This window comes from Sebastes umbrosus, chromosome 8, assembly GCF_015220745.1.
Source record: "Sebastes umbrosus isolate fSebUmb1 chromosome 8, fSebUmb1.pri, whole genome shotgun sequence".
In the NCBI taxonomy this organism is placed as follows: Eukaryota; Metazoa; Chordata; class Actinopteri; order Perciformes; family Sebastidae; genus Sebastes; species Sebastes umbrosus.
In genome coordinates, this window is record NC_051276.1 from 18,645,253 (window position 1) to 18,668,673 (window position 23,421).

The window sequence follows — 23,421 nt, forward strand, 5'->3', positions numbered from 1 at the left end:
ATCTAGTGGCTGAATGTTATCCATAGCACCTTTAAGTTCAGTCTTACAGTGGACTAACATGTCTTAAAAGAAACACTACTACACTAGTTTCCTGCACTACTTCTAAGCTACTCTTGACCTGCAGTGAACCGATCAGTCCTTTAATTTCAGCATGTAGTTGTTGCTGTCATCATCTCTGCGTGCCTCGAGGCAGTGTGTCGCCCCATGTTGTCTGTCTGAGAGATATCAGTCTTTCTCCACCTGTCTGCGCCTGTCCTGTCTTCCAGTACCTGATGGAAAACAACTGCCACACTGGCACTACTGGAGACAAACACATCTGGTACACACATGCTACATACTGTATAGACATCAATCCAACACATTCAAAAACAGTGATCAGGGGCTTTTCCTAAAGGCCTACGTATGTGTCAAACAGCAAAGCTTAATTGTTGGTCTTTTTATTGCAGAAATTGGACAGAAATTAATGTTGGTTTTCCCTTAATGTTTGTGGGTATACGTTCCCCTTTCCGATTTACGTTCCTGTCTCTGAGCCAAACATTCCAGTAGAAGTAGTAAAACCATGTGGCCCAAAAATGCTCTGGCTTTCTAGATGGGATTCCTCCTGGAAGCCTGAGGAGGTAGACTGAATCAGAAAGGCAAAAAGCAAAGTAGAGATACAGTATGTGCAAGCACACTCCTAAATCTATTTTAGAAGATAGCAGGGAGCCCTGGTCAGGTTAAGAGATTTACAAGAAATATGCTTGTACAAATTTGTCTAATGAGGAGCAGGATTTTGGAGCAACTTAACGGATGAGGTTAGGCCTTGAGAATGATTGAGCACCACAAGATAAAGGGATAACAATCCAGTATCCAGAAGCCTATCCAGTCATGGACTGGGTATAGAAAACAGTGAAACAGGAGGACCCTCCAGGACCCTGGAGACAGGCAGTCAGACATGCCAACGCCAAAAGACAATGCATTTCACTCCCAGTCATACCTGTGAGAAATTGTCTGAACCTCAGGGAGAGCCAATGATCACCCCTGCCATGCTCAGAAACTCCAAAGTACCATATAGTTTCACCAATTCTTCTGTAATATACTTAATATTCACATCCCTTCCTTTGACTTGGATCACATTTTACCCAAATTCCAGGTAATATCCCTGTATGACGCTGATGACAATCTCATATTTCTATCACCTGTGATCTCCTTCCGTCTCCCTCTTCCGGAGGCTGCACTTAAACAGTTCCCTGTTAACAGTTGCGCAAGTTTCCTGACGCATGTAGGTTTGACGCCGGCGCTGTGACTGACATGACTCAGATTGCCTCGGGATTCTTCAACGATGAAACATGACACAAATTGTATATCTTATTTTCTTAACCATTGTTTTGCCCGTGTCCTCATTGAGATCAGCTGTGTACGCCAGTGAAGTGGAATATTTTCACATGTAGTCACATATTTGCAATTAGTTTTAATAGATAGAACCGCTGTACATTAAATAGAACATTTTAAATGTGTAAAGCCTGTTTAAGTTCTCTACGGCGAGTACAGATATGTGCAAAAAAGTTTAATGCTAAGGTGATCCAAGTTGATAATGTACACCACTGTCACAACAAAATAGGCAAAGAACAAAAGAGCTCCAAACAGAGTAAAGAAATGGTACACTGATTCCTACTGATAGAGGCATGTCTGAAACTTGAAATGTTCTCACACCTCTATTGAAAGCAGACAAAGAAGGTATAATATGTGGTGATGAAGTTTCAGACAGGGGACAAAAGAACAGGTCAGAGAAAACGAGGTGAGGGACAGAAGGATGTGTGTGAGCGGGTGGGAATGAACCAGGTTATTTCTACTCTTCTGAGGACCAAAATGTCTTCACTGGGATATACATATAATGTCCAAATTGGGGACGTTTGGCATCTTTCAAAAGGGGTATTTTAAGATTCAATATTGAGATTAGGGTTAGATTAAGAATAAGAGTTTGGTGGATTAAGGTAGATAGAGGCTGCATTAAAGGGCGAGTGTGTAACAATTAGGGGATCTATTGGCAGAAATGAAATATGATATTAATTAATTGTTAACATTTCCTGCGCGGGCCGGAGTCAATAATGTTACTCGCTCCCGTCGCCGGCGCTCTCTCTCTTGCTTCACCACTCACTTCCCACATACACACACACTCTAAGCACTCTACTCTTACAGCAACTGGTTCTAGAGAGGGCTTTCGCGTTTTTGCGTCAGCCACCTAGGCTCTCCAACACGCTTGGCACACGGGAGAGGCTTCACTGTAACATTTCGGGTGGATCTATTAGCATAAATGGAATATAATATTCATAACTATGTTTTCATTAGTGTATAATCACCTGAAACTAAGAATCGTTTTTTGTTAGCTTAGAATGAGCCCTTCATATCTACATAGGGAGCGGGTCCTCTTCACGGAGTCCACCATGTTGCTCCGCCATGTTTCTACAGTAACCCAGAATGAACAAACCAAACACTGGCTCTTGAGAGAGACTTTCATGTTTTTATGTTACCTGAAGGCCACTGTAGTTCTCCGACACGTTTGTGAAACTGCGGCAACGTGAGCCGCAGAGCTCAAAACCGCGCTACCGCCAGCCGCCGTCTGACTTCCATTGCTCCTAAAGTAGTGTTATTATGGTAAGGATGGTGAAACGGTGTTACTACGGTTTTTCACTCCACATCTCACTTTACCGCAGTCTTGCAAAAGGGAGGCGTTAGCGGAGGGGTACTGAGTTGGTTGCAATATGCAACCACACCACTAGATGTCGCCAAATCCTACACACTGTAGCTTTTAATTGTAAACAGGATTTTACAGTGCAGGCGCTTCTACTTTCTATCTGTAAGGTATGTGTTTTCCATATGTGGTTAATTTGCATAATTAAAGATATGTACTGACTGAAAACTTGTGAAAAGAGAGAGGGGGAATAAAGAGAGGGGAACTGTAAAATACAGTTGATTTTAGGCACTGAGTTTCTAATTGTAAATGTTGAGTGTGGCAAACAGGTAAACCTGGACCTGGTTTAAGGTTACGATCCACCGTACACTGTAAATCCGGTATTACCTAAATGTGCAAAATAACAGTACATTTAGATTTTCTCCTAAAGTAATTGCACATAATCAAAATCAAAAGGATGAACATACAAATTTCCAAATGTAAAAAAACGTTATCATTATAAAGTTGCTTTTTCTAAATGTAATTCTGAGGGAGAAAGAAGAAACATAAGTCGTCTCTTTACTGTTTTTGTTCTGTTCATGTAGCTGCCTGATCTCAATGTCATTTTTATTATGTTTCTAGAAGTTTGAGTTTTGGTTGAACTTTTAAATTGACAAATGTGATAACTGGATTATATTTGGGTAAACTATGGTTATGGATAGGTATGTGCTGAGGAGGCTGAAGTATCGGGTTGCAGGTATGTAATGAATGATGTCAATGAAGGAGCTCACAGGTATAACAATGTAAAGCATGTATAAGCACATATGTGTGTGTGTGTGTGAGAGAGAGAGAGAGAGGGAGAGGGAGAAAGTGGACCAGTGAGTCTGAATCACACGGTGACGAGCAGGGAGGTGCAGAGGGTGGGGCCAAGCTCAGGGCTTGCCACCGGCCCAATCCAAGCCCATCTTGGCTCTATAAAAGGAGCCCGGTCCTCCCAGCTTCACAACCACTCAGGAACAGCTACCTACAGTGCCTGTCTTCTCACAGACTCATCAGCCTCTAGAAAGAAATCATCATGGGCAGACAGAAGGTGTATTTGAACAAACTGGCCCGGTTCTTCCAGATCCGTAATTTGCTGCTTCGCCAGGCCCTGGCAGAGTGTCTCGGCACCCTCATCCTTGTGGTAAGTGTGTGTGTACAAGTGTGTGTGTGTGTGTGTATGTGTGTGTGCATGGAACTAGCACATCTTTGCTGTATGTTGATAATGTTTGAACTCTGACCCCTCTCAGTGTTTTCTTTTCTCTAAGTATCCTCTCACTATTCAATTTTTTCTTTTGAAGTTGCAATATAATCAATTACACTCTATATGACAGCATTTGTATTCTATAATTTTTTTATTGCCATGTTTGATGAATTATGATTGCAACAGAAACTGCATGCACTTTATAAACCATTCATAGACTTCAAAGCGAGCAAAATGACACTCATTCTATTAGACAAAGAGTGTAAATGTTGGGTTACTTATACACTGGCAAACTGAGGTGAGAACAAACAGGTAAGTAACAGGTTGTTCACGTCAGGACTTTATGCTCTGTGGACAAAACCCTATTTGAGATAACACAACAATATTTGCTTGGAGGCTGGGATCCAGGATCCCGGAGCCAAGACCTCATGACATCCTATTATCACTTTACAGTGTGTTAGGTGTTTGTGTGCACGAGAACGAGCATGTTTATGTCAAATAATAACTCAGTATCACAGGCATTAAGCTACACATTGCACTTTTAAACATCATTTTCGCCATCTCTGACCACACACTGATGCATTCTAACACACAAAGAGGAAATCTGAAATAGTAACTCGTCCTAAAAGCTGTTTCAGGTTATGATGAACATAAGAACATTGTTGCATCACAAGACCAACAGACACTCCTTTTGTTCATTGAGTAAAATACATCCAGACGCTGCGCTACCTACACTGATAGAAACAAACAAAAGCTATTGTTCTATAAGAAGCATTTTTTCTTTTTACCCCTGTCTTGGCAGAAACTTGGCACTTAGGGTAAAATGAGTTTTAGAGTTAATACTTTAAATACTTGTACAACAACCAGCTTAGTGGGCAACCTAAAGGCTCCTGTAATGGTTTAACATTCACGGTGCGGCTGTGCTGAGTTTAATTAATTAGTTGATTAATAAAAGCCATTTATGAAGGCGTAGAAGCATGACTCTTTTAATTGAAATTAACATTTAATTCTGATACATAATGCAATGTAAAAATAAATAAATAAATAAAGATCATTCATATTTCCCTCCAACAGAGCTTAGTCAAAAATATAATTTATAAACAAGTAAGTTATATAAACACAGATATGGAGTGGAAAACTACTTACTACTACTTACATAAGAACCAAGAACCAAAAATAATAGTGAGACAATTGAGGACAGAAAGGTGTGGCTGGCACAGGCATTTAATTGGTGACACATGTCGATGGCAGCCCTGGGAGAGTCGATGGCGGAACAATTGGCATCACATCACAGACATGACATGTCATGACATACATTTCCTTCCTCTAACAGAGATAACACGAGTCTCTCTCGCTCCGTCATTATCTTTGTTGACCATCCTCTCTCCCAGATATCAGCCTGTCAATACATTGATCCACTAGTGAAAAATTAAACCTGTTATTAGTAATCAGCAACTAGTGTAGATGACCTGGAGGGATAGGTGACGTATTTGAGGGTGTGTTTTTTGGCATTCTTGGCATGTGTCACTACCTCCTAACAATGCGTTAGGATCCATAAACAAGAAGTGTCACGCTGAAGAAAATGATCATGTGTTCACTTATTGATGTTAATATAGTGTGTGTTGGATTGTTGTTCACACTCAGAAAGTGGGAATCTAAAGGGGCTTTGAAAAGATGTCCTTGAAGGTTATAGGCAGCTAATGTCTTTGGTCATCCTACTATAACTGTTCTGTTAACCCCTCACTGCACTCTCACAACGTGCTCTTCATTTTCCACTTCAAAACCCTGCTTTGAGTATAGCCGTAGGGGGGCTTCTGAGACTCTTCGTCCATAGGTAGTGATTTAGAGACCAGAGTTCCAGGCCAGCAGATTTTTTTTTTTTTTTTTTTGCCTGCAGCTCCTAAATAATTGCCAAATGTGTGTTTCAGTAGGCTGTGGGCTTCTTTTTTTTTTTTTATAAGCTCCCCCCCGACTGTGCTAAAAGCTGGGAGTAGCTGCATGGATGCGTGACCAGCTGAATCAGCCAATTGAATGTTGGTTGAGGAGGTGGCGCCGTGCCGTTAACTAACTACAACATTATAAACGGCAACATATAGCAAGTTGCTGGAATTCTTCAACAGAGTGAACACACACTTCAGAGTTAGGAATAATAGATTCAGTGCCGGATTCAAACGAGACCTTTCTAGTGGAATGAAATCTAAGTGAGGAACTTGCGAGCTAATGGAGCATCATTCGTAACCTGATGACTCTGACATTAAGTAAAACCCTGTGAAGTGAAAAATCCTAAGTTTTTGAATTTTTACTGTCACGTCACACGAGCCCATCATGGCGTAACATCAAATAGACACTCACCCACACTCCAAAAACCAAAACTAAGCACAATTCTAACAGGGGCTGTTCAATGCAGTATTTTTTTTCCAGTAATGGCTGGCTTCATCAGGGCTGGAAAAGAGTTTAGACTGAGCCCAGTGATGATGAACTCCCCTCAGGCGCCAGTCTCTCTGAGTGTGTTTCCCTCGAGCTAACCTCAACATCTGAGTCCTGCGGTCTGACTGAAAGGCATCCTCATCAGGGGGCTTTAAAGAGCAGCAGCCTGGGCATGGACCACACATATTCCTCAACACATACAACGAGGACATGGGGACACACACACATAATCACACAGAATGCAGGATAAACAGTATGGCACCTGCATGACTGCTCCTACATCTAAAGACAACACGTTCTTTAAATCCTCCCTCTTTTGACAGACTCAGTCACATTGCACATGAACACGTTTTCCTCTTTCCCCTCATCTAAAGTGGAGTACTAGAATATTCTTTTTCCCTTTCAAGATAAATCAGCTGGGCAGTAGAAGCGACATTCTTCCCCAATCAAGGTCAACACAGTGACCTTTATGAACATACTGTACTCCTGTGTGGCAATATAAACAAAATAGAGCTCATTTAATTCGGAGCGGAGCTCATTTAATGAGTTCTACCTGTTTCACTGATAATGATCACGTTGCCTCATTTCACCCCCAGGCGTGACCTTGATTGACATAGCACAACATGTACAGTATTCTGAGATACTGATTAGGGTTGGTGTGTAGTATGCAAAACCTTGTACTGGAACATTCAAAGGCCCTGAAGAATAAGCATTTTCTGTCTTTTCCTTTCTTTAAAATCACACATAAATATCACAAATCACCGAAAACAGAACAGAAACAACTTATAAACTGTTACGTGCTTAAGAACTTATTAGGACCCAGCGTAAACTTGCTTTTCTTCTCTCTCTCTCTCCAGATGTTTGGCTGTGGTGCGGTGGCCCAGCTGGTGTTGAGCAAAGGCTCCCATGGCATGTTCCTCACTGTCAACTTTGCCTTCGGCTTCGCTGCCATGTTAGGCATCCTGGTCTGTGGCCAGGTATCAGGTACACAACGTATTTTATTGAAAATTACAATACATGACTCATTTGGTTTTATTATTATGGGAGCACAGGAATGAATTTCTCAGACAAATTAAATTTGCAGGAACACATTTTCACCAACTTTGTAACTTGTATTGATAAATATGATGTTTAGGTGTGTGTTGCACTATAATATGTACTGACAAACTGTCTCCATGTATGTTTTCAGGTGGCCATCTGAACCCTGCGGTGACCTTTGCTATGTGCCTGCTCGGAAGAGAGCCCTGGAAAAAGTTCCCCATGTACTTCCTCTTTCAGACAATTGGTGGTTTTTTCGGTGCTGCCATCATTTTCGGCATGTACTACGGTAAGGGACGACTCCAGATGTGGGACCAAGTTTTATGAACAGATTTGTGTTTTAGGCTTCACACAGTCTAAGTGCATCATTTAAACAACCTGTACCTATCCCTTTAGATGCCCTGTGGGACCTCCCTGGATGTTTCAATGTGACTGGGATTAATAATACAGCTAAGATCTTTGCTACCTACCCTGGACCACATCTCACCATTGTCAACGGCTTCTTTGATCAGGTACCCTTTTGAACAGCTGTCATACACAAAATTTAAATTTCACAAATAAAGATAATACAACTCAGGTGTCCAACTCACGATTTCCTCTTCCTCTACCTCTCTCCAACACAGATAATCGGCACAGCAGCGCTGATTGTTTGCATTCTGGCTATTGTGGATCCATACAACAACCCCATCCCCCAGGGGCTGGAGGCCTTCACTGTGGGATTTGTGGTTCTGGTTATTGGATTGTCTATGGGCTTTAACTCTGGCTACGCTGTCAATCCTGCCAGAGACCTTGGACCACGTCTTTTCACCGCTATGGCTGGATGGGGCAGCGACGTTTTCACGTAAGATTTTTAAGCATTTTCCGCATTCATTGTTGATCTCTATGAGAACTCTCCTTCGCTCACTATCTTTTGACCTTGTATCCTCGGGACAACGTAAAGATCGTTATAATTAACTCCTTTTTGTATCACTCTTCAGGGTTAGAAACGGCTGGTTCCTGGTGCCCCTTTTCGCCCCGTTCCTTGGCACCATCATCGGCGTGGTAATTTACCAGCTGATGGTCGGCTTCCATGTGGAGGGAGAAGTACGTGACCAGAAGAGCGCAGAGGAGGAGAATGTCCGACTCACCAACGTCACCAACAATGACAGACCCAAAGACGCTACCAAAGAAATGCACTGAGCACACATGCACATTCTGTAAATATCGACACACATCATTATTTTTCCTTCCAGACACAACTGTTTTTTACAAACCTTATTTACAGCTGTTGGGGCATCTCCCACGTTAGCTGTGTGTGTGTGTGTGTATGAAAACAGGCCAATCTCTTTACATTATCATGTATGATTGTATTATATTGTAGAGAATGATCGTGTGCGAGTGTAGAGGGGAGAAACACGACTTCAGAAACACAGAATTACATTAATTCTTTTAGGAGATGAACATTTGGATCTTAGAGTCTAGAGCGCTCCAGTTTGAACAGTATTCAATGGTTTAATACCAATGTAGTTTTATATAACTTTTTACACGGCAGATGTATTTTGACAGACGTATGTCTTGCCCAACTAGTTTCTATGCATTTTGTCAGTCCAGAATCTTTCACTGTTAACATTTGAATTCAGGGAAATTGTCAGGAAATTGGGAAACTTCAACCTAAAAGTTCCATTATTGAAGTATATTGAACATTTTAAGTATAGTAAGTGAAATGATGCTATCCATGTAGACTACATCGACTCTGTTGTTAAGAGCTGACACATGGTGGTGAAGCTAAATCCGTTTCACAGCATTCTTCACTTTACCACGGCTATTTAAAAGCAGCCATATTAAAGCTGCTGTCTTTTTATAGACACTCTCTTTGCCATGTTAAAGTCCCAACCAGTAAGTCTTAAACAAGCTGACAGTTATTGTGATATGTCATCATTTCCCCCTTTGTATGAACGAAATGTTATCAGAAGAATCATTGTAGCCTTCTAATTTCATCCTTGAAAATATCAGACATGTGTTAACAAATGACAATGATCTTCAATGTATGGCACAATATGTACTGTAGTTTATGCCCGTTGATGTGTTGTACATGAGTCCATGGTTGGGTGCTGAACTGGACTGTGAGCACCTTGGTAGATTGTATGTAGGTTGAGGGGAAATGCTTTTGTACTGATACAATAAAGTCCTGTTTTTGATTGTTACATGAATGTGGATCGTGTTACGTTCTTGTTACTGCTCTCATTTCGCTTCTCATTGTCGGAGGGGGTGGATTGTAATCAGATTACACCACAGCACAATTCAACTGGACATACAACTAGAAAGTTACAAAACAGCTTGCACTGCTTGTGGCGGGCCAACATTGGGTCAGATGGGGTAAGGTGGGCAACATGTGTGCAAAATCTCTTCTCAGCAGATTGAAGTAATTATTTTGATTCCACTTAGACTTCAAATTCATTAGTTTTTTTTAAAAGAAACTTTGGTCACAACATTGTTGTCCAGAAGTGTTGTGCATGTACAAGAGAATTGACAGTTGAGAGACTGAACCAGCAGTGTCCTCAGAAACAAGGCTACACAGTGGTCGCTCCATTCTCCCAGCTGTGCTCTAATAATGATTTTATGTCTCCAAAAGGAGACCTGCTCCGTCATTATGCAGCGCAAAGCAGTATTTTGCACTGCTATTTAAAGGCTTCCCTTTATTTCCAAGCATACCTCAGTGTCCACAGACCAGAACTGGGCCATCGGCCTTCAGTGCGTAAGTCAAATGAGATCTGTTCCTCCATGCCAACGGTTCATTTTGATAGAAACTCCTGCCTACTTGCCATTTATCAACAAAATATGGAAACTACATGTAACCGTGCTTGTTCTTTAAACAGCTTAATACGCACACTCCATGATTAATTTTTTTTACCAGAGAATTTCAGGAGTATCACACAAAAGGGCAAATCTGTTCTTGCAGAGTTTGGATTTTGGCAAAGTAGTATGAATCAACAGTTTTGTTCAGTTACTTTCAACAGGTCTTAGCAGGTAACCTTGCATGTGTGCAGAAGATTACTGGGATTAACCGCACTGTTGTCAAAACAGACAGGTTTATACACTTTGTTTTTATCTTGACAGATGGAGACTAAGTCATTAATCAGAATGACAAATTCTGTGTTGGCGTCAAGAGTTTTTGCGTTTCTAAATGTAAAATGTTCAAACACTGTATGAATGATTTACAGAAATTATCAAAGCGCAAATGATCCACAGACTCCACTCCTTGTGCATGTAGGCTTCAAACAGAGGCAAACAAAACCGTATTGTTATTATTACAAGCTAAATACTGATGAAAATGTAAAGGTACCCCTAATGCTATTTACATCAAGGGTTACCTGTCTATCATGCAGATGTTGGAAATGCAATAAATTAAGGACACCAACCCAACTCTCATCAGTGTCATTTTAGGCCACAGCAGGCGGCTGTTTTCTGTGAAAAAGCACCAAAAAACAATTGTGCACTAACTGCCCAGCACCAAGTGGCATACAAAGTTGGCAACTAGCTGGTCTACACAGTGGAGCATTTGGCAGCTAAAGAGAAGACAGATAGCATATTTCCCTCAGTAGCTGGTGGAGACCAAAAATAGAGCTGAAAGGGAGGGAATATTGGTCAGAGATTCACCGGGTGACCAAAACATGACTCCAAATAAGTGCTAATGATGCTCTGTATCTGCTGTTTGCTGACAAGTTAGCTAAATATCAACTTAAAAGGTGATAATATGTCGATGTTGTCTACAGTTTGTTTCCGCTCGCCCCAAGTAGCTATAAACATCAGTTATCGCAGGTTTAAGTTTGCAGTTTACACTTTATATTCCTCTAAATACTAAAACTCTGAACGTTGGGATTAGTCATCCTTTTCCTTTGAGCACCTTGGTACTTTGTATGGAAGTTGGCAGCTGGCAACACTGCAGGGAATGAGAGACTAAGTAAACAAATTTGCCATGTGGTCTACATGCAATGGACAGAGAGTAAGGACCACACGAGCATCTAAACAGACCGAGGTGCTGCAACATTTAAAGGAATAGTTTGACATTTTGGGAAATACACTTATTTGCTTTCTCGCCAGATTTTTGTCATCTGATGGAGCATGCTGGAACTTGAACACATCAGCAGCGAGAGTATTCAAAACAGTTCCTCGCAACAGGCAAATAGATAAGGGATTCAAGTCTCTGCAGGGTGATGCCAGTAAAACTGGAAACCATTGTGGTGAAATGAACCTAATGGTTCCCTGGAATTAAGGACATTCTTCCAAAATATCTAGCTTTGCTTTGGGAGCAGTAATGTAAGGTGTGCACAATCTGCATTTAATGTACTAAAACATGATCCAAGCAGCACTCATATGGCTGTGGACATGTGGTTTCTATCTTGAGCTGCTTTGCCAGGCTGAGGCTCTGATGGAATTGTACTATTAGATAAGGTTTGACGTATTATGGCTCCGTCAGATATCTTTTCAGTGAATAATTCACCCTAAATATTCTTGAACTTGATGTCCATAGGATTCACTTGACTCCAGATGTAGCAGCTGGTCTTTGCCACATTTATGGAACTGTATTTAACTGTTGGTTGCTGGTTACTGTTGAATAAATGTCTGTAAATAAATATCATATCCAATGTTGCCAAACATTTGTCAACGATAAGCCAACCAGTTGTAACTAGCCCTGAAAAAATACTAAAAGAAAGTGCTGCTTGTTTCAGTAGGTCCCCGGCTTTACAAGAAAAACAAAGATGCGAGCAAGAAGCCACCTGGATCCCATGAAGGCTTTGTATTAAAAAAAAAGACCCCTTCTTCCCAAAACAGAATGCTTTCATGCTAAACCTGCATTATACCCTCAATATAGCATCTCACATACCGAGTTTATTCCTTTCAACATGATCTGGTCCTACTGGGTATACCTGTAAAATCTCCAGTATCCCCTAGGCCAGGTTGCTCATGCCAAGGTCTCATCAAAGCTTTTGCACCTGGCTATATTTCAACATTGTATAACACACTTTCACAGGATAAACAAGCTGATGGCTATGTGGGAAACATGAGTAGTCTTCAACCTTTTATTACAATGTCTGGTATACAAACAAAGAAGAACGAAAGAAAGTCAAAGAAAAAGAGGCGAATTTGCTCCGGTAAGTTCAAACTACTTTCACCGTATATTTTTACAGAGCAATAAAATGTATCTCACACAGTCGTATCAGTGTCTGGGTCAGGCTGGTAACACTAATGGCCTGTTTTGTTGTGCATAGTATGGAACACCTGAGGGAAGAGTTATAGTACCATGTGCAGGCCATGTGTGATAACAGCAGTTTTCACTGTGAAGCTGCAGCGAATCCAAATAAGAGACAGCTACATCAACACAGATATGTATCAATTGTCTTATTTTGAAACTGGTGCAACATTGTTTTACTCGCTGTGTGCCAATGCATACTGAAAACAAAATTACAATTATCTATGCAAAGCACTTTTTCCATTTTTCCCTCCAATAAATCTCATCCTATCTTTATCAAATTTGGTAACCGGACGGTTCCTGTTATTTGACATAAACTACCATCCTTCTTGAATGCAATGTGCAATTGTGAACACAATAAGATTGGCAAGTATCAACCCCAAGAAATCCTACAACATGTGATTGCATTTCATTCTTCCATATGTGGAAAAGAGGTATGCGTCCTTTAACTGCTTTTAGATGTAATTGGGTCTCTAAAATGTTTTTATTCATTTTATTCACAGCTACATTCAATTCTCAGTAATGAAGAGAAGTACAACAATCATGGCTACTGTGCTAAATGTGTTAAAGTTTGTGTGAGTTGTATTATCATTTGTGAAAGGGCAGCAGTAGCTCAGTCCGTAGTCCGTAGTGGCTTGGCTTGGGAACCGGGAGGTCACCGGTTCATGGACCACCTACGGACTGTGGACTGGTAGCTAGAGATGTGCCAGTTCACTTCCCTTGAGCAAGGCACCAGACCCCCACTTTTTTTTTCATTTTATGACATCCACATTGAAAACAGTGGTGGTTTTATATAATTTCCTTTATCCTGTGAGTGTCAATCAATGACTGTAATGAAGACAGATTTAACAAAAACAACAAACACATGCTCACAAGATGTCAGCATATGTCTTTCTGGAATTAGATTGAAGAGTGTCCACTGTGCATTGCTGAGGAAGAAATAGAGGATGTGCATACATTTGCAAAACAAAACACATCTGTTTACTGTTGCTCTGTTCCTTCCTCCTGTCTTTTCCCTTTCATCCAAGCCTCATACTGAAATGTCGTCCCCACCACTTCACAACACAAAATCATTTTTTACTGTATCTCACTGGCTGATTGGTATTTACATAGAAAAACCTCTACTTTTCTGAAAGGTCAGATGAAGGTCAAGGCAGTCTCATGTGGTATAACTGTGATGCTTAGGGATGAGCAGGATATAACTGTGGCTACTTTGACAGTGCGAGAGACTCCAGGCTCTGAGAAACTATTGTTCTCTCAACAAAACTACATACTGGAGATTGTGCACTTCTATAAAGAAAAAAAAAGCACCGCAATACAGACAATAGAGTTCTACCTATTCTATAAGTTTAAGCGTAGGTCACTTCATCAATGCTGCTTGAAAACAACATTGTAAAAATGTTAATCAGAATGGTTTCGTAAATGGGCTGATGTGAAGAAACCATTGTAGGGAGACTGTGAAACCGGATCTATGATCTGCCAGGTATTGAGAGTGCTGAGTCAGTACTCTCTCACACACCTCTTATTCATACAGGTGTCACTCCCACCCTCCTCTGCCTCACCTGCAGTAAGACACGTCTGTGCACATACAGTGCACTCTGTCAATATTTGCATAGTGACACAGTTAATATTGTTTTGGCTCCAGTACACTGGATTTGAAATTAAACATGGACAATGCAGCTGTAAAGGTGCTCCAGGGTGTTCCAATGACCCACGTTGGATGAGCATCGACATTAGTTTATATTAAATCCAATGTGATGGAGTGGAGAGCCCAAAACTTCCAAAACATGGACTGTATTGTTATCTGTGTTGCAGCTCTACAACAAAACATAAGTTAAACATAATTAAAGTATGATAAACCTAATGTCCTAATGATATAGGTTACACACAGGTTCAAGGCCAATCAAACACAAATATTAAACAATTATTATGGAAGCTAAATGATTCGCTTGCAAAAAAAAAGAAAGAAAATAACCTGTTTTTTTTCCTCATCAGGCATGTGGATGTGGTTTGGAGGGGTGTAGGATGCCATGTCATTTTCAGGGTGCTGTGTGCTGTTCATTATACTTTGTGCCCTCTCATTAGTATAAACACTACCAGCAGGGGAGACGGGGTGTCAGCTCTAGGTTCGGTGTACAAAAATGTGCATTAAAAGCACATAGAACGGGGCAACGGAGGTTGCGAATGCACTTTTCACAAAGCAGCGGTATTGTACGACACTAATGTTCTTTTTTCCTTCTGGCAGCGTTTTGTGCAAGCACAGATCTGCTCATTACTGTTAAAAAGAAGGAGAGATTAAATGAACCCAACCCCAACAACACCCAGGCCTCTCCCAAAAAACAGTAAAACAGCCTTCGCTTTTTCTGTTGTAAACAGACTCCTCCTGCTGGGAAGTTTCCGTGCCACAGGGAACGCCATGTTCTCTAGAAGCCTCACCGTCATCATCATCAAAAACTTAACATATCTGTGATTACTGCATTACTACAGACTTTTTGTCTGAAGTAATTACTATAAATGGTGCTTTTGTCAGCAACCATTCCCTTTCCCCCTTCACTCAGGATAATATTAACTAGCGAAAGGGTTGGCTGATGTACACTAGTAAACACTGAAGAACAAGTTTTAGATAATACATCATGTTACTGTGTAGTCATAAAAACAGTGCAAGTCAATTGTATAAACTGTATACATCACATTTTATTAGCTCGTTCACAGTATTAAAATACTTTTTTAGTTAAAAAAACTAACACATTTACAACAAATTAGTGTTCTACCACGTTGCCACATACAAATGCAAAAAGGCAATGATAGTTGACAAAACAATTTCCACTCAAAAGCTGGTTCTTGAGATTCTTCATCTGTGAACTTTTAAGGATGAGCGGTCCCGAAACCGCTCAGAATAATGGAAAGTTCAAACATCTACAGCTCCATGACAACTGAGCAAACTTCATCTGCTGATAGAGAATGTGTGGTAAGGTTAAAAGCTCAAGTGGACCTTGAGTGGGGATTATTTCGTCAACTGCTGTTCCCAAAGGTCGAGAATGAACGGTCAAGGTCAAGTCAATGTTATAAGTATTAACAATGTAAATTAATACAAGTTTATGTAACGTCAGTATCAAAGCAAAGTGCATTACAGTTCTGAATCATACTGTGTCAGACTACTGACATCTATATAAACTTGGTTAGTATTTTCTTCTGAAACATCTTAACCACTCTATATAGTTATGAGAGTACTTGCTAAGTAATACTGAATTATGTTCTGAAAACAACTTCCAATCAAACAGTGTTTCTTGCAACACAACACAACAAAGTTGCAACACAACTGTAATGATATTTTCCTAAAATAGCCTATCAATAAGTAATATTAAGTCTGTGAGTCTCAGGAGGCAAAGTGTGTCTTGATATGCTGTTAGGCACAATATTAAATGACGTAAGCACTGTGTCACAAATTGCACCTTTTCAATTCTTCAAAATCAAGCAAATATGTATAGGGACACCTGAGCTGATCCCACAGCACAACCATGCCCAACATCAAACTGAGGCTATATTATTAGATCTTTATATAGTTTAGGCCTAGGCAAACAAAGATTAGTTTTCTAAGTATGCATCCAACTAAAGGCCTAAGCCATCGTTTACTTTGCTGAGTCCTTTCATCCAAAAAGCAACCCCTTAACTCTCAAACATCAAAAGCCAGGACAAGTATTTTTGAAAACTTATGGCCAGTCAGCTAATACTCAACTTTTTCTATTGTTGCAGCTTCACAAGAGCTTTTTTTTGTTCCCGTGGTAGCGGCAGAAACGCTCTGATACTGATCCATGAACTCTCCACTTTATGAAATAGCCTAGAGTACACTAACAGCTTGCTTAGTATCATTTTGACGCCAAAAGCCTGAAACAGTCAACAAAAAACTGAACCTTATTTCACCTTTTGTTTTTCCCATTTCTTTCTCCCCTTCAGACGCCATTCAGAAGATAACATAAATCACCTTGCACAAAAAAACAAACATGTCCAAACATACATGAACAGTACAACCTTCAGGCCTCGTACAGTGGAGTAACAGTGCCATCCTTCCACTCAATCAGGATTTCTCCTCGTTGTAAAGTGGGGGTGGAGAGTGGGAGGCGCATGGCGTTCTCTGTCAGAGGGGCTCTTTCACTGGGCACCGGGGACCCAGGAACACTCGCCTCTGGCCTCGGAGTGTACGACTTCAAAACACACACCACCTTCTTCCTTCTGGCACAGCGAGACAGAGAGAAGGACAGAGAGTGGGTGGAGGTACAACATTTTGCTTTGTACCAGAGCTCTTTGAATATAAGCCTAATATTTCTTCCATTTTCTCTATGTTCTTTTTTTTTAGTTCAATATTTTGTTGTTGATTTCAACAGATTTTTTATTGGATGTGAAGCTCCAACATAAAGGTGTCCGCTGCACAAACTACGTTAGGTAGACTTGTTACATCTTTTCAGTATGCCCCTTGCCGCCTTCTGTATTGTTTCATGTTCTTGAGTTTCAAATAATTCATTAGAATTAGTCAAATGTTGTCAAATGCCCATCGCACACAGAGACCAAAGCGTTGGCTTTAAATTGCTTATTTCTTTAGTCTAAAACTCAAAAAACTTAAATGTATCCAATTTATAATGACATAAAACAGACAAAACAAGCAAATCCTAGCCTTAGAAAAGCCATTACCATTAAAACATTGTCTGTTTACCATATAATTGATTAATTTATAAGCAAAATAATAATACCTTTATGTTATTTTGGTCAACTAATTAAATAATCCACTTATCTTTTCAATTGTAAATCAATACATATATATATATAAAAAATATGTACTTTCGTGTGAGCTGTGTGTGTTTAGCACTCACCTGTTGGAGTAAACATTGAGGATAAGAATTACAGTCCCCAGGACCAGAGCCAAAGAGCTTAGCACCAGCATGGTTATCTTCCAGCCCATCCCTATTAACACATTTACACCGAGCAAGCAACACATCATTCATTTTACACAACCCACGTTTGAACTCACATTTACCTCCTTCTAAGTTCTGATTCTTGATCAAGCATTTGTTAAATTTCTGCCAAGAAACTCTCAACCTGCAAATAAAAGTCTATTGAAACTCCTTTGCAAACACTGAAACATGCCCACCATGCACTGTGCTCTCAGTTTCACAGTCATCCATCTCCATCTAGTGGTGGAAAAGTTTACTACATCTTTACTGAATAAGAACAAGTGACACACATGCTTCTATGTCAGACTACATAATGTATTGCTGAATCGAACATTTCCACTGATAAAATTGGACATACATACAGAGGATACGCTCAATATTGTATTGATTTCAGTTTACCAGACTTACCATAGTCCATACTGAAGAAAATCATGGTGGGATCTGCAGGGGATTTGGTGCTTGGGGACGGAAGAGGCACATCCATTACAGGATACGCTTCTGTGACCTCGGCTGCCATTATACCTTCAACTAGAAGTGGAGAAAAAAAGAAAAAAACAACTTAACTAGAAGCAAGGACCAAAACTGAACAGCATAGATTTGATTTATTTGCCCTTTTTTGATGAAGGAAGCGATAGTTGTGTTTGTCCATCTTCAGTAGTGAGATGGAAATCAGTTCATGCAGGACCAGCCTGATGTAAACACAACATGAGTCAGCACTTCTGTGGTGCCGTTTCATGGAGTGAGTGGCTGGCTGCCTTCCAGGATGAGGAAAATATTGATTAGTCAAGAGTGCACTTCACTAAATTAGATTCTCAGGCTGAAAGCAGGCATGTTGTAATCTAATCTGTAGGCAGAATACATCATACAACTGATATCAGATGTACAAACACAAGAAATCTTAGAAGAATATGTGTGTGATTTTGCATGTTTTAGCACACAAATTTCATTTTAATGCCAATTTTGTGCAAAAAAGTTAGTTTTGCTATGGTGTAGGAAACTTGCAATGGTTTCAAAACGTTCTCTACAGAAGTAACACATCGCAATGAATGGGAAGAGGAATATCCTCATTCAAAAAAATCTAAATATTCAAGCTTTGAGGATCAGCAACCTTTTCAATGCAAATGACCCAATTCATTATCCTTTTCACGATGTCCATGTTTGCTTGTTTGTGTTCTGGTTTTCGGTTTTCTGACAAAATAGCTCGTCAAAGAAATGCTTATTAGTGTTAATGCTCAGATGCCAGCGGGTCCATGAATACACCACCAAGAAGAGTTTTGAAAATGCTCCCTACTTGCAACTGCAGGACAACAAAACTAAAATCTACTGTTAGTTCTTTTGAATAATCTTTATCTGCAACATTGACAAAAATAACGAATATTTTATACTTCACTAGCTGGCTGGAAAGTAGGAAATAAATCTAAAAACTCATATGAACTCATATCAAATGGTTAATAATAATGTCAAGTATTTACACTGTTGCCGATAAAATGTGTAATTAAAGGGGGTTTAAACTTACAAAGCCACTGGCCCGGCCCTTTAAGGAAATTGATGTTGCTTTTATTAGTTACATACTGTAGGAAGACAACATTCAGTAAACTACTGCTAGTGAGATACTTTAAGGTCCTTACATGGTTCAGCCTGTCTGTGTATATCAGAAATGGCACTTGGAAAAACCATAGATTTCCCCAGATTGTGGTGAGATTGGTGTTGGTTGTCTCTCCCACTGCACAGCGTCTGGTTGTCAAGTGCTCGCCATCTGCTGCCAGGCTTGTAATGAAAGTGAGAGAAAAGAACATTAGACATTTTTATAGACTTAGATAAAAAGAGAACCTTCTGTTCCTCTAAAATATACTCACCTGCTTGTGTTCCCTCGAAAGGAAGACCAAAGTGGATTCTTGTGCGGCACTAAGGTGCAGCCCCCTCCCTATCAAACTTAAGTGGCCTTTCCTGGAACAGGACCACGCCTGGCTGCTTGCCTCTCTGCTTGCCTCTCTGCTTATACCCACCGCTGCCACACCAGTCTCGTCACTTTCAGCCCCGCTGAAGATGCAGGGCTGCAGGTGGACACCTTCATACTGCTCTCCTGGTGCAGTCAGACACTCCCCAGTGTGGTGATTGCTGAGAGCTTGGCTCTCTGGGAGCCAACGCCAGTCTTGTAAGGCCGAATGTGGGCTGCAATCACCCAGAGATACTCGGCCTCCTGAAGCTCCTCCCTGGACCTGCAGACATTTACCCAGCAGCTTGTTCTGAACCGTCAAGCCAGATGCCTCTGTGGAGGGGACATACAAAAAGACATTAGTCCAAGCTATGTTCAACCTCTCAGCCATTGACAAAACGACAGTGAGGTAAGATATTATTTTATTTATTTATTTATTTGCACATATATAAAACTGCACAAAATCCAGTCAATGAAAAAAAAAAAAGAAATGTGTCAGGAGAGGTCATGAAGCCACAGGCTTATACAAAGGACCTACCCAAAAAACCCCAGGAGAAAAAAACACAATAACAAAAAAGGAAGAAAGATCTAAAACTAACATAATTTTAAAAATACAACAAAAGTTAAACAACAACAACAAGTACACAAAATGTGCAGAAAAACCCTAACCAAACAGTGGAAAACAATCCAATAAAAACAATGAAATACATACAAAAAACAGTACAGAAGAAAATAAAATATATAAGATAAGATAAGATAGAACTTTATTAATCCCAAAGGAAATTCTTGTGCCAGAGATTGCTCAAAAATACAACAAAATTACAACAAGTTCAAGAGTATAAAATAAAAAAGTACTATTTCTAGCACCAGTGCCTAATAGAGTAACAATTAAGTTAGATACATTTAGTAAAATGAGTAAATAAGATAAGTAAAATAAAAAAGGTAAAGTAAGCTAACAAACAGAAATATAATATCCAAACATATCAAATGTTTTAATATGTAAACATATCAATAGATAATTAGACATCATGAATTAAATGTGATGATAATTTCCTTTTAAAATGCTCTAAGGATAACGAGCTCTTGATAACATGTATTTTGGTGTTTCCATATTTGTACACCACGATATCTAAAGTGAGTACTGGCCATGTTTTGTTTTGTAAAACAAATAAAATATTAGTGAATTTACAATTTGCATAATATGTTAGCAGTCAAATGAGTCTTAACTAAGGGACATGACAATAATGGTCCCAACAGAAGTGAATGGTTTTTTTTGGGGGGGGGGGTTTCTCCCCCTATGCTCTACACATGAATGAATGAATGAAAGACTTTATTTCGAACATATGATAAATAAAAACAGATACAAAATAATAACAAACAAAACAAGAGTTATAGTGTCCGAAAAGGAGTAGGTAGAAGAAAAACTTATATTACCCTACCCCTTTCTCACTTCTCCTCTATTAACTCATATATCATAGAATGATAATATAATATAATATAAAAACTATCCCAGATTTATTTACATCCCAAGTTGAATATATGAACAGCATCCCAAGTTTATTTACAACCCACAAATACATCCGGAGTTAAAAAGTATATAACCAACCTTTAACACAACTCTTCTTCAACCATATACCTCCCAAAAATATCTTTCTTGTATAGCTTTTTAAATTGATTTATATTTGTGCTCCCCTTCAACCCATCACCTCCTAACCCATTCCACAAATCCACCCCACAGACTGAAATACACATACTCTTCTTTTTTGTACGAACACAATGCTTTTTAAAATTGAATTTTCCTCTTAAATTATAACCCCCCTCCCTGTCACAAAACATTTAGTAGTCATAAAAAGGAAGGATGTCTGTATGTGTTTAAGAGTAGATATATGTCATATATGACCATCTAGCCTCATTCAATGCCAAACACACACCCATTATCCACATCACACACACACACACACACACACACACACACACACACACATTATTCAACCTGCTTTTATCCCCTTGTTTGTCTTAGTTTTGTTTTGTTTTGTTTTTGTACTTTGTTTTTCTCTGTATAATATATGTGGGTCTTTTTTTGTATATGTCCCTGCACATGTCTTCACTTGTTTTGTGAAAAAAAAAAAAGTGAATGTAAAGCCAAACTCCATTAAAAAAGATGACAAATCAAACTTTGATTGCTTCTAGGCAAACATTTGTCTCACATATTACTTCAGCGGATTGAAAAGTTAGTATCTTGTAATACTTAACTCCAATCGGCATACAAGTGAAACAGAAAAAAACTATTTATCTTCATTTCAACACAACTTTTTCAATCTATTTCAGTGGCGCTTATAGCTATCGTGTTAGCTCACTTATTCAGTGGAAGATGCAGGAGACAGGTTAAACGGGTAAAGTAAACTTAACTTGCTTAAGAGACGACGAACAGTAACGTTATTCAACTAAGTACTTAGAAAACTTTTAAATAAATAACCTTCGTGGCTTCGAACAGCTGTCATCTCATCAAACGACCAGCTGCTTTTAAAAGTTTAGTTGTGTTTGCTGTCTAACTGTAGAATAACTTTCTTACCTTGGTAAATGACGCAGACGAGCAAATACCCACACAGCAGCAGACTTCTTCTTCCCATGGCGATGCCAGAAACAGATAGTTGGGCTTCTCCCGTGACAACTCAGCCTGCATCTATTCAGCTACAGTAGCAAGTGTAAAAGTGGGAGGTAACTAAAGTTCATGCAGCCTCCCTCTATTCATCATCCATGCTGTGCAGCCATCATTTGGAGAGGTCAGGGGTCAGCAACCTTTACTATCAAAAGAGACATTTTAAGGCAAAACAAATAATAATCTGTCTGGAGCCGTAAAACATTTGAGCATTGTGATGAAGGTAACACAGTTTATAGATTAAGTATATAGTATATAAGTCTAATGCAGTGAGGGCCAAAGTGCAAATGTACAACGGAGTATTAGGGCCACATTGAGGGGGAAAAAATCTGAGATTTCCAGAAAAAAAAGTCATAACTTTATGAGAAAAAAAGTAGTAATATTACGAGAAAAAAAGAAAATAATATAAAATTACTACTTTATAATATTATGACTTTACTCTCATATTACAACTTTTTTTCTCGTAAACTTATGACTTTATTCCCAAATATTATGACTTTTTTTCTCGGAAACTTATGATTTTATTCTCATAATATTATAACTTTTTTTCTTGTTAACCTTTGACTTTATTCTCATAATATTAGGACTTTATTCTCGTAATATTAGGACTTTATTCTCATAATATTAGGACTTTATTCTCGTAATATTAGGACTTTATTCTCATAATATTAGATATTTTTTTTCTCGTAAACTTATGACTTTATTCTTATAATATTATGACTTTTTTTTCCTCGTAAACTTATGACTTTATTTTCATAATATTATGTCTTTATTCACGTAATATTATGGCGTTATTCTCGAAATCTCAGATTATTTTTTTTCCCTCAATGTGGCCCTAATACTCCGTCGTACCGTCGTACCATAGACCTACAACAATGATACATAAAAATGAAAATGTAAACAATAAACAGTAATTCATTTCCATCCTAAAAATCCCCATGGAGCCACTGGCTAAAGAGTCGCATGTGGCTCCGGAGCCGCAGGTTGCTGACCCCTGGGATAGGTAAACCAAGCATTCCTCCTCATAACTCTTCAAGAGGGGCATGCATAATTTTCCAAAGTGTGGATTTCCTTTTGAAATGCTCTATTATTGTCCAGGGAATCAAAGCAATTTCTTAATATTAATGATGACTTTGGTTGTTTTGAAACCTGTAGTCTAAGTAGGTGGTCACTATAGGCATTTCCATGGGCCACTGTTTGTGCTGTATTCATTTGTTTATTGTTTTGCATACACTGTCTTTTATAACTCAACTCATATACACAGCTCAGACACTCCTTGTTTACTACTACGA

At 39.3% G+C, this 23,421-nt stretch overlaps 2 protein-coding genes across 2 annotated transcripts; one reads left to right on the plus strand and one right to left on the minus strand.

The window, feature by feature from the left end:
* Positions 1-3,639: 3,639 nt before the first annotated feature.
* LOC119493649 (aquaporin-3-like) lies at positions 3,640-9,547 on the plus strand. Its single transcript, XM_037779135.1, has 6 exons — positions 3,640-3,833; positions 7,178-7,304; positions 7,510-7,647; positions 7,755-7,870; positions 7,982-8,199; positions 8,336-9,547. Exons 1-6 carry the CDS (start codon positions 3,726-3,728, stop codon positions 8,535-8,537), a joined length of 909 nt encoding a protein of 302 aa, XP_037635063.1. The 5' UTR covers positions 3,640-3,725; the 3' UTR covers positions 8,538-9,547.
* Positions 9,548-15,262: 5,715 nt separating this feature from the next.
* LOC119493638 lies at positions 15,263-22,209 on the minus strand. The gene is made up of 6 exons (XM_037779123.1): positions 22,043-22,209; positions 19,391-19,803; positions 19,163-19,301; positions 17,943-18,062; positions 17,454-17,544; positions 15,263-16,818 (listed from the first exon to the last, which is right to left on the minus strand). The coding sequence occupies exons 1-6, from the start codon at positions 22,098-22,100 to the stop codon at positions 16,620-16,622; spliced, it is 1,020 nt and encodes a 339-aa protein (XP_037635051.1). The 5' UTR covers positions 22,101-22,209; the 3' UTR covers positions 15,263-16,619.
* Between the last annotated feature and the right edge of the window lie 1,212 nt (positions 22,210-23,421).

What these genes read in the sequence shown, in the direction of transcription:
- LOC119493649 (XM_037779135.1), top strand. Translation starts at nt 3,726, where the DNA reads ATGGGCAGACAGAAGGTGTATTTGAACAAACTGGCCCGGTTCTTCCAG. An exon ending in TCGGCACCCTCATCCTTGTG is followed by an intron (nt 3,834 to 7,177) that starts GTAAGTGTGTGT and finishes CTCTCTCTCCAG; the next exon opens with ATGTTTGGCTGTGGTGCGGT. An exon ending in GGTCTGTGGCCAGGTATCAG is followed by an intron (nt 7,305 to 7,509) that starts GTACACAACGTA and finishes GTATGTTTTCAG; the next exon opens with GTGGCCATCTGAACCCTGCG.
- LOC119493638 (XM_037779123.1), bottom strand. Translation starts at nt 22,100, where the DNA reads ATGGGAAGAAGAAGTCTGCTGCTGTGTGGGTATTTGCTCGTCTGCGTC. An exon ending in ACACAGACAGGCTGAACCAT is followed by an intron (nt 18,063 to 19,162) that starts GTAAGGACCTTA and finishes CTCCACTTCTAG; the next exon opens with TTGAAGGTATAATGGCAGCC. An exon ending in TTTCTTCAGTATGGACTATG is followed by an intron (nt 17,545 to 17,942) that starts GTAAGTCTGGTA and finishes ATGTGTTAATAG; the next exon opens with GGATGGGCTGGAAGATAACC.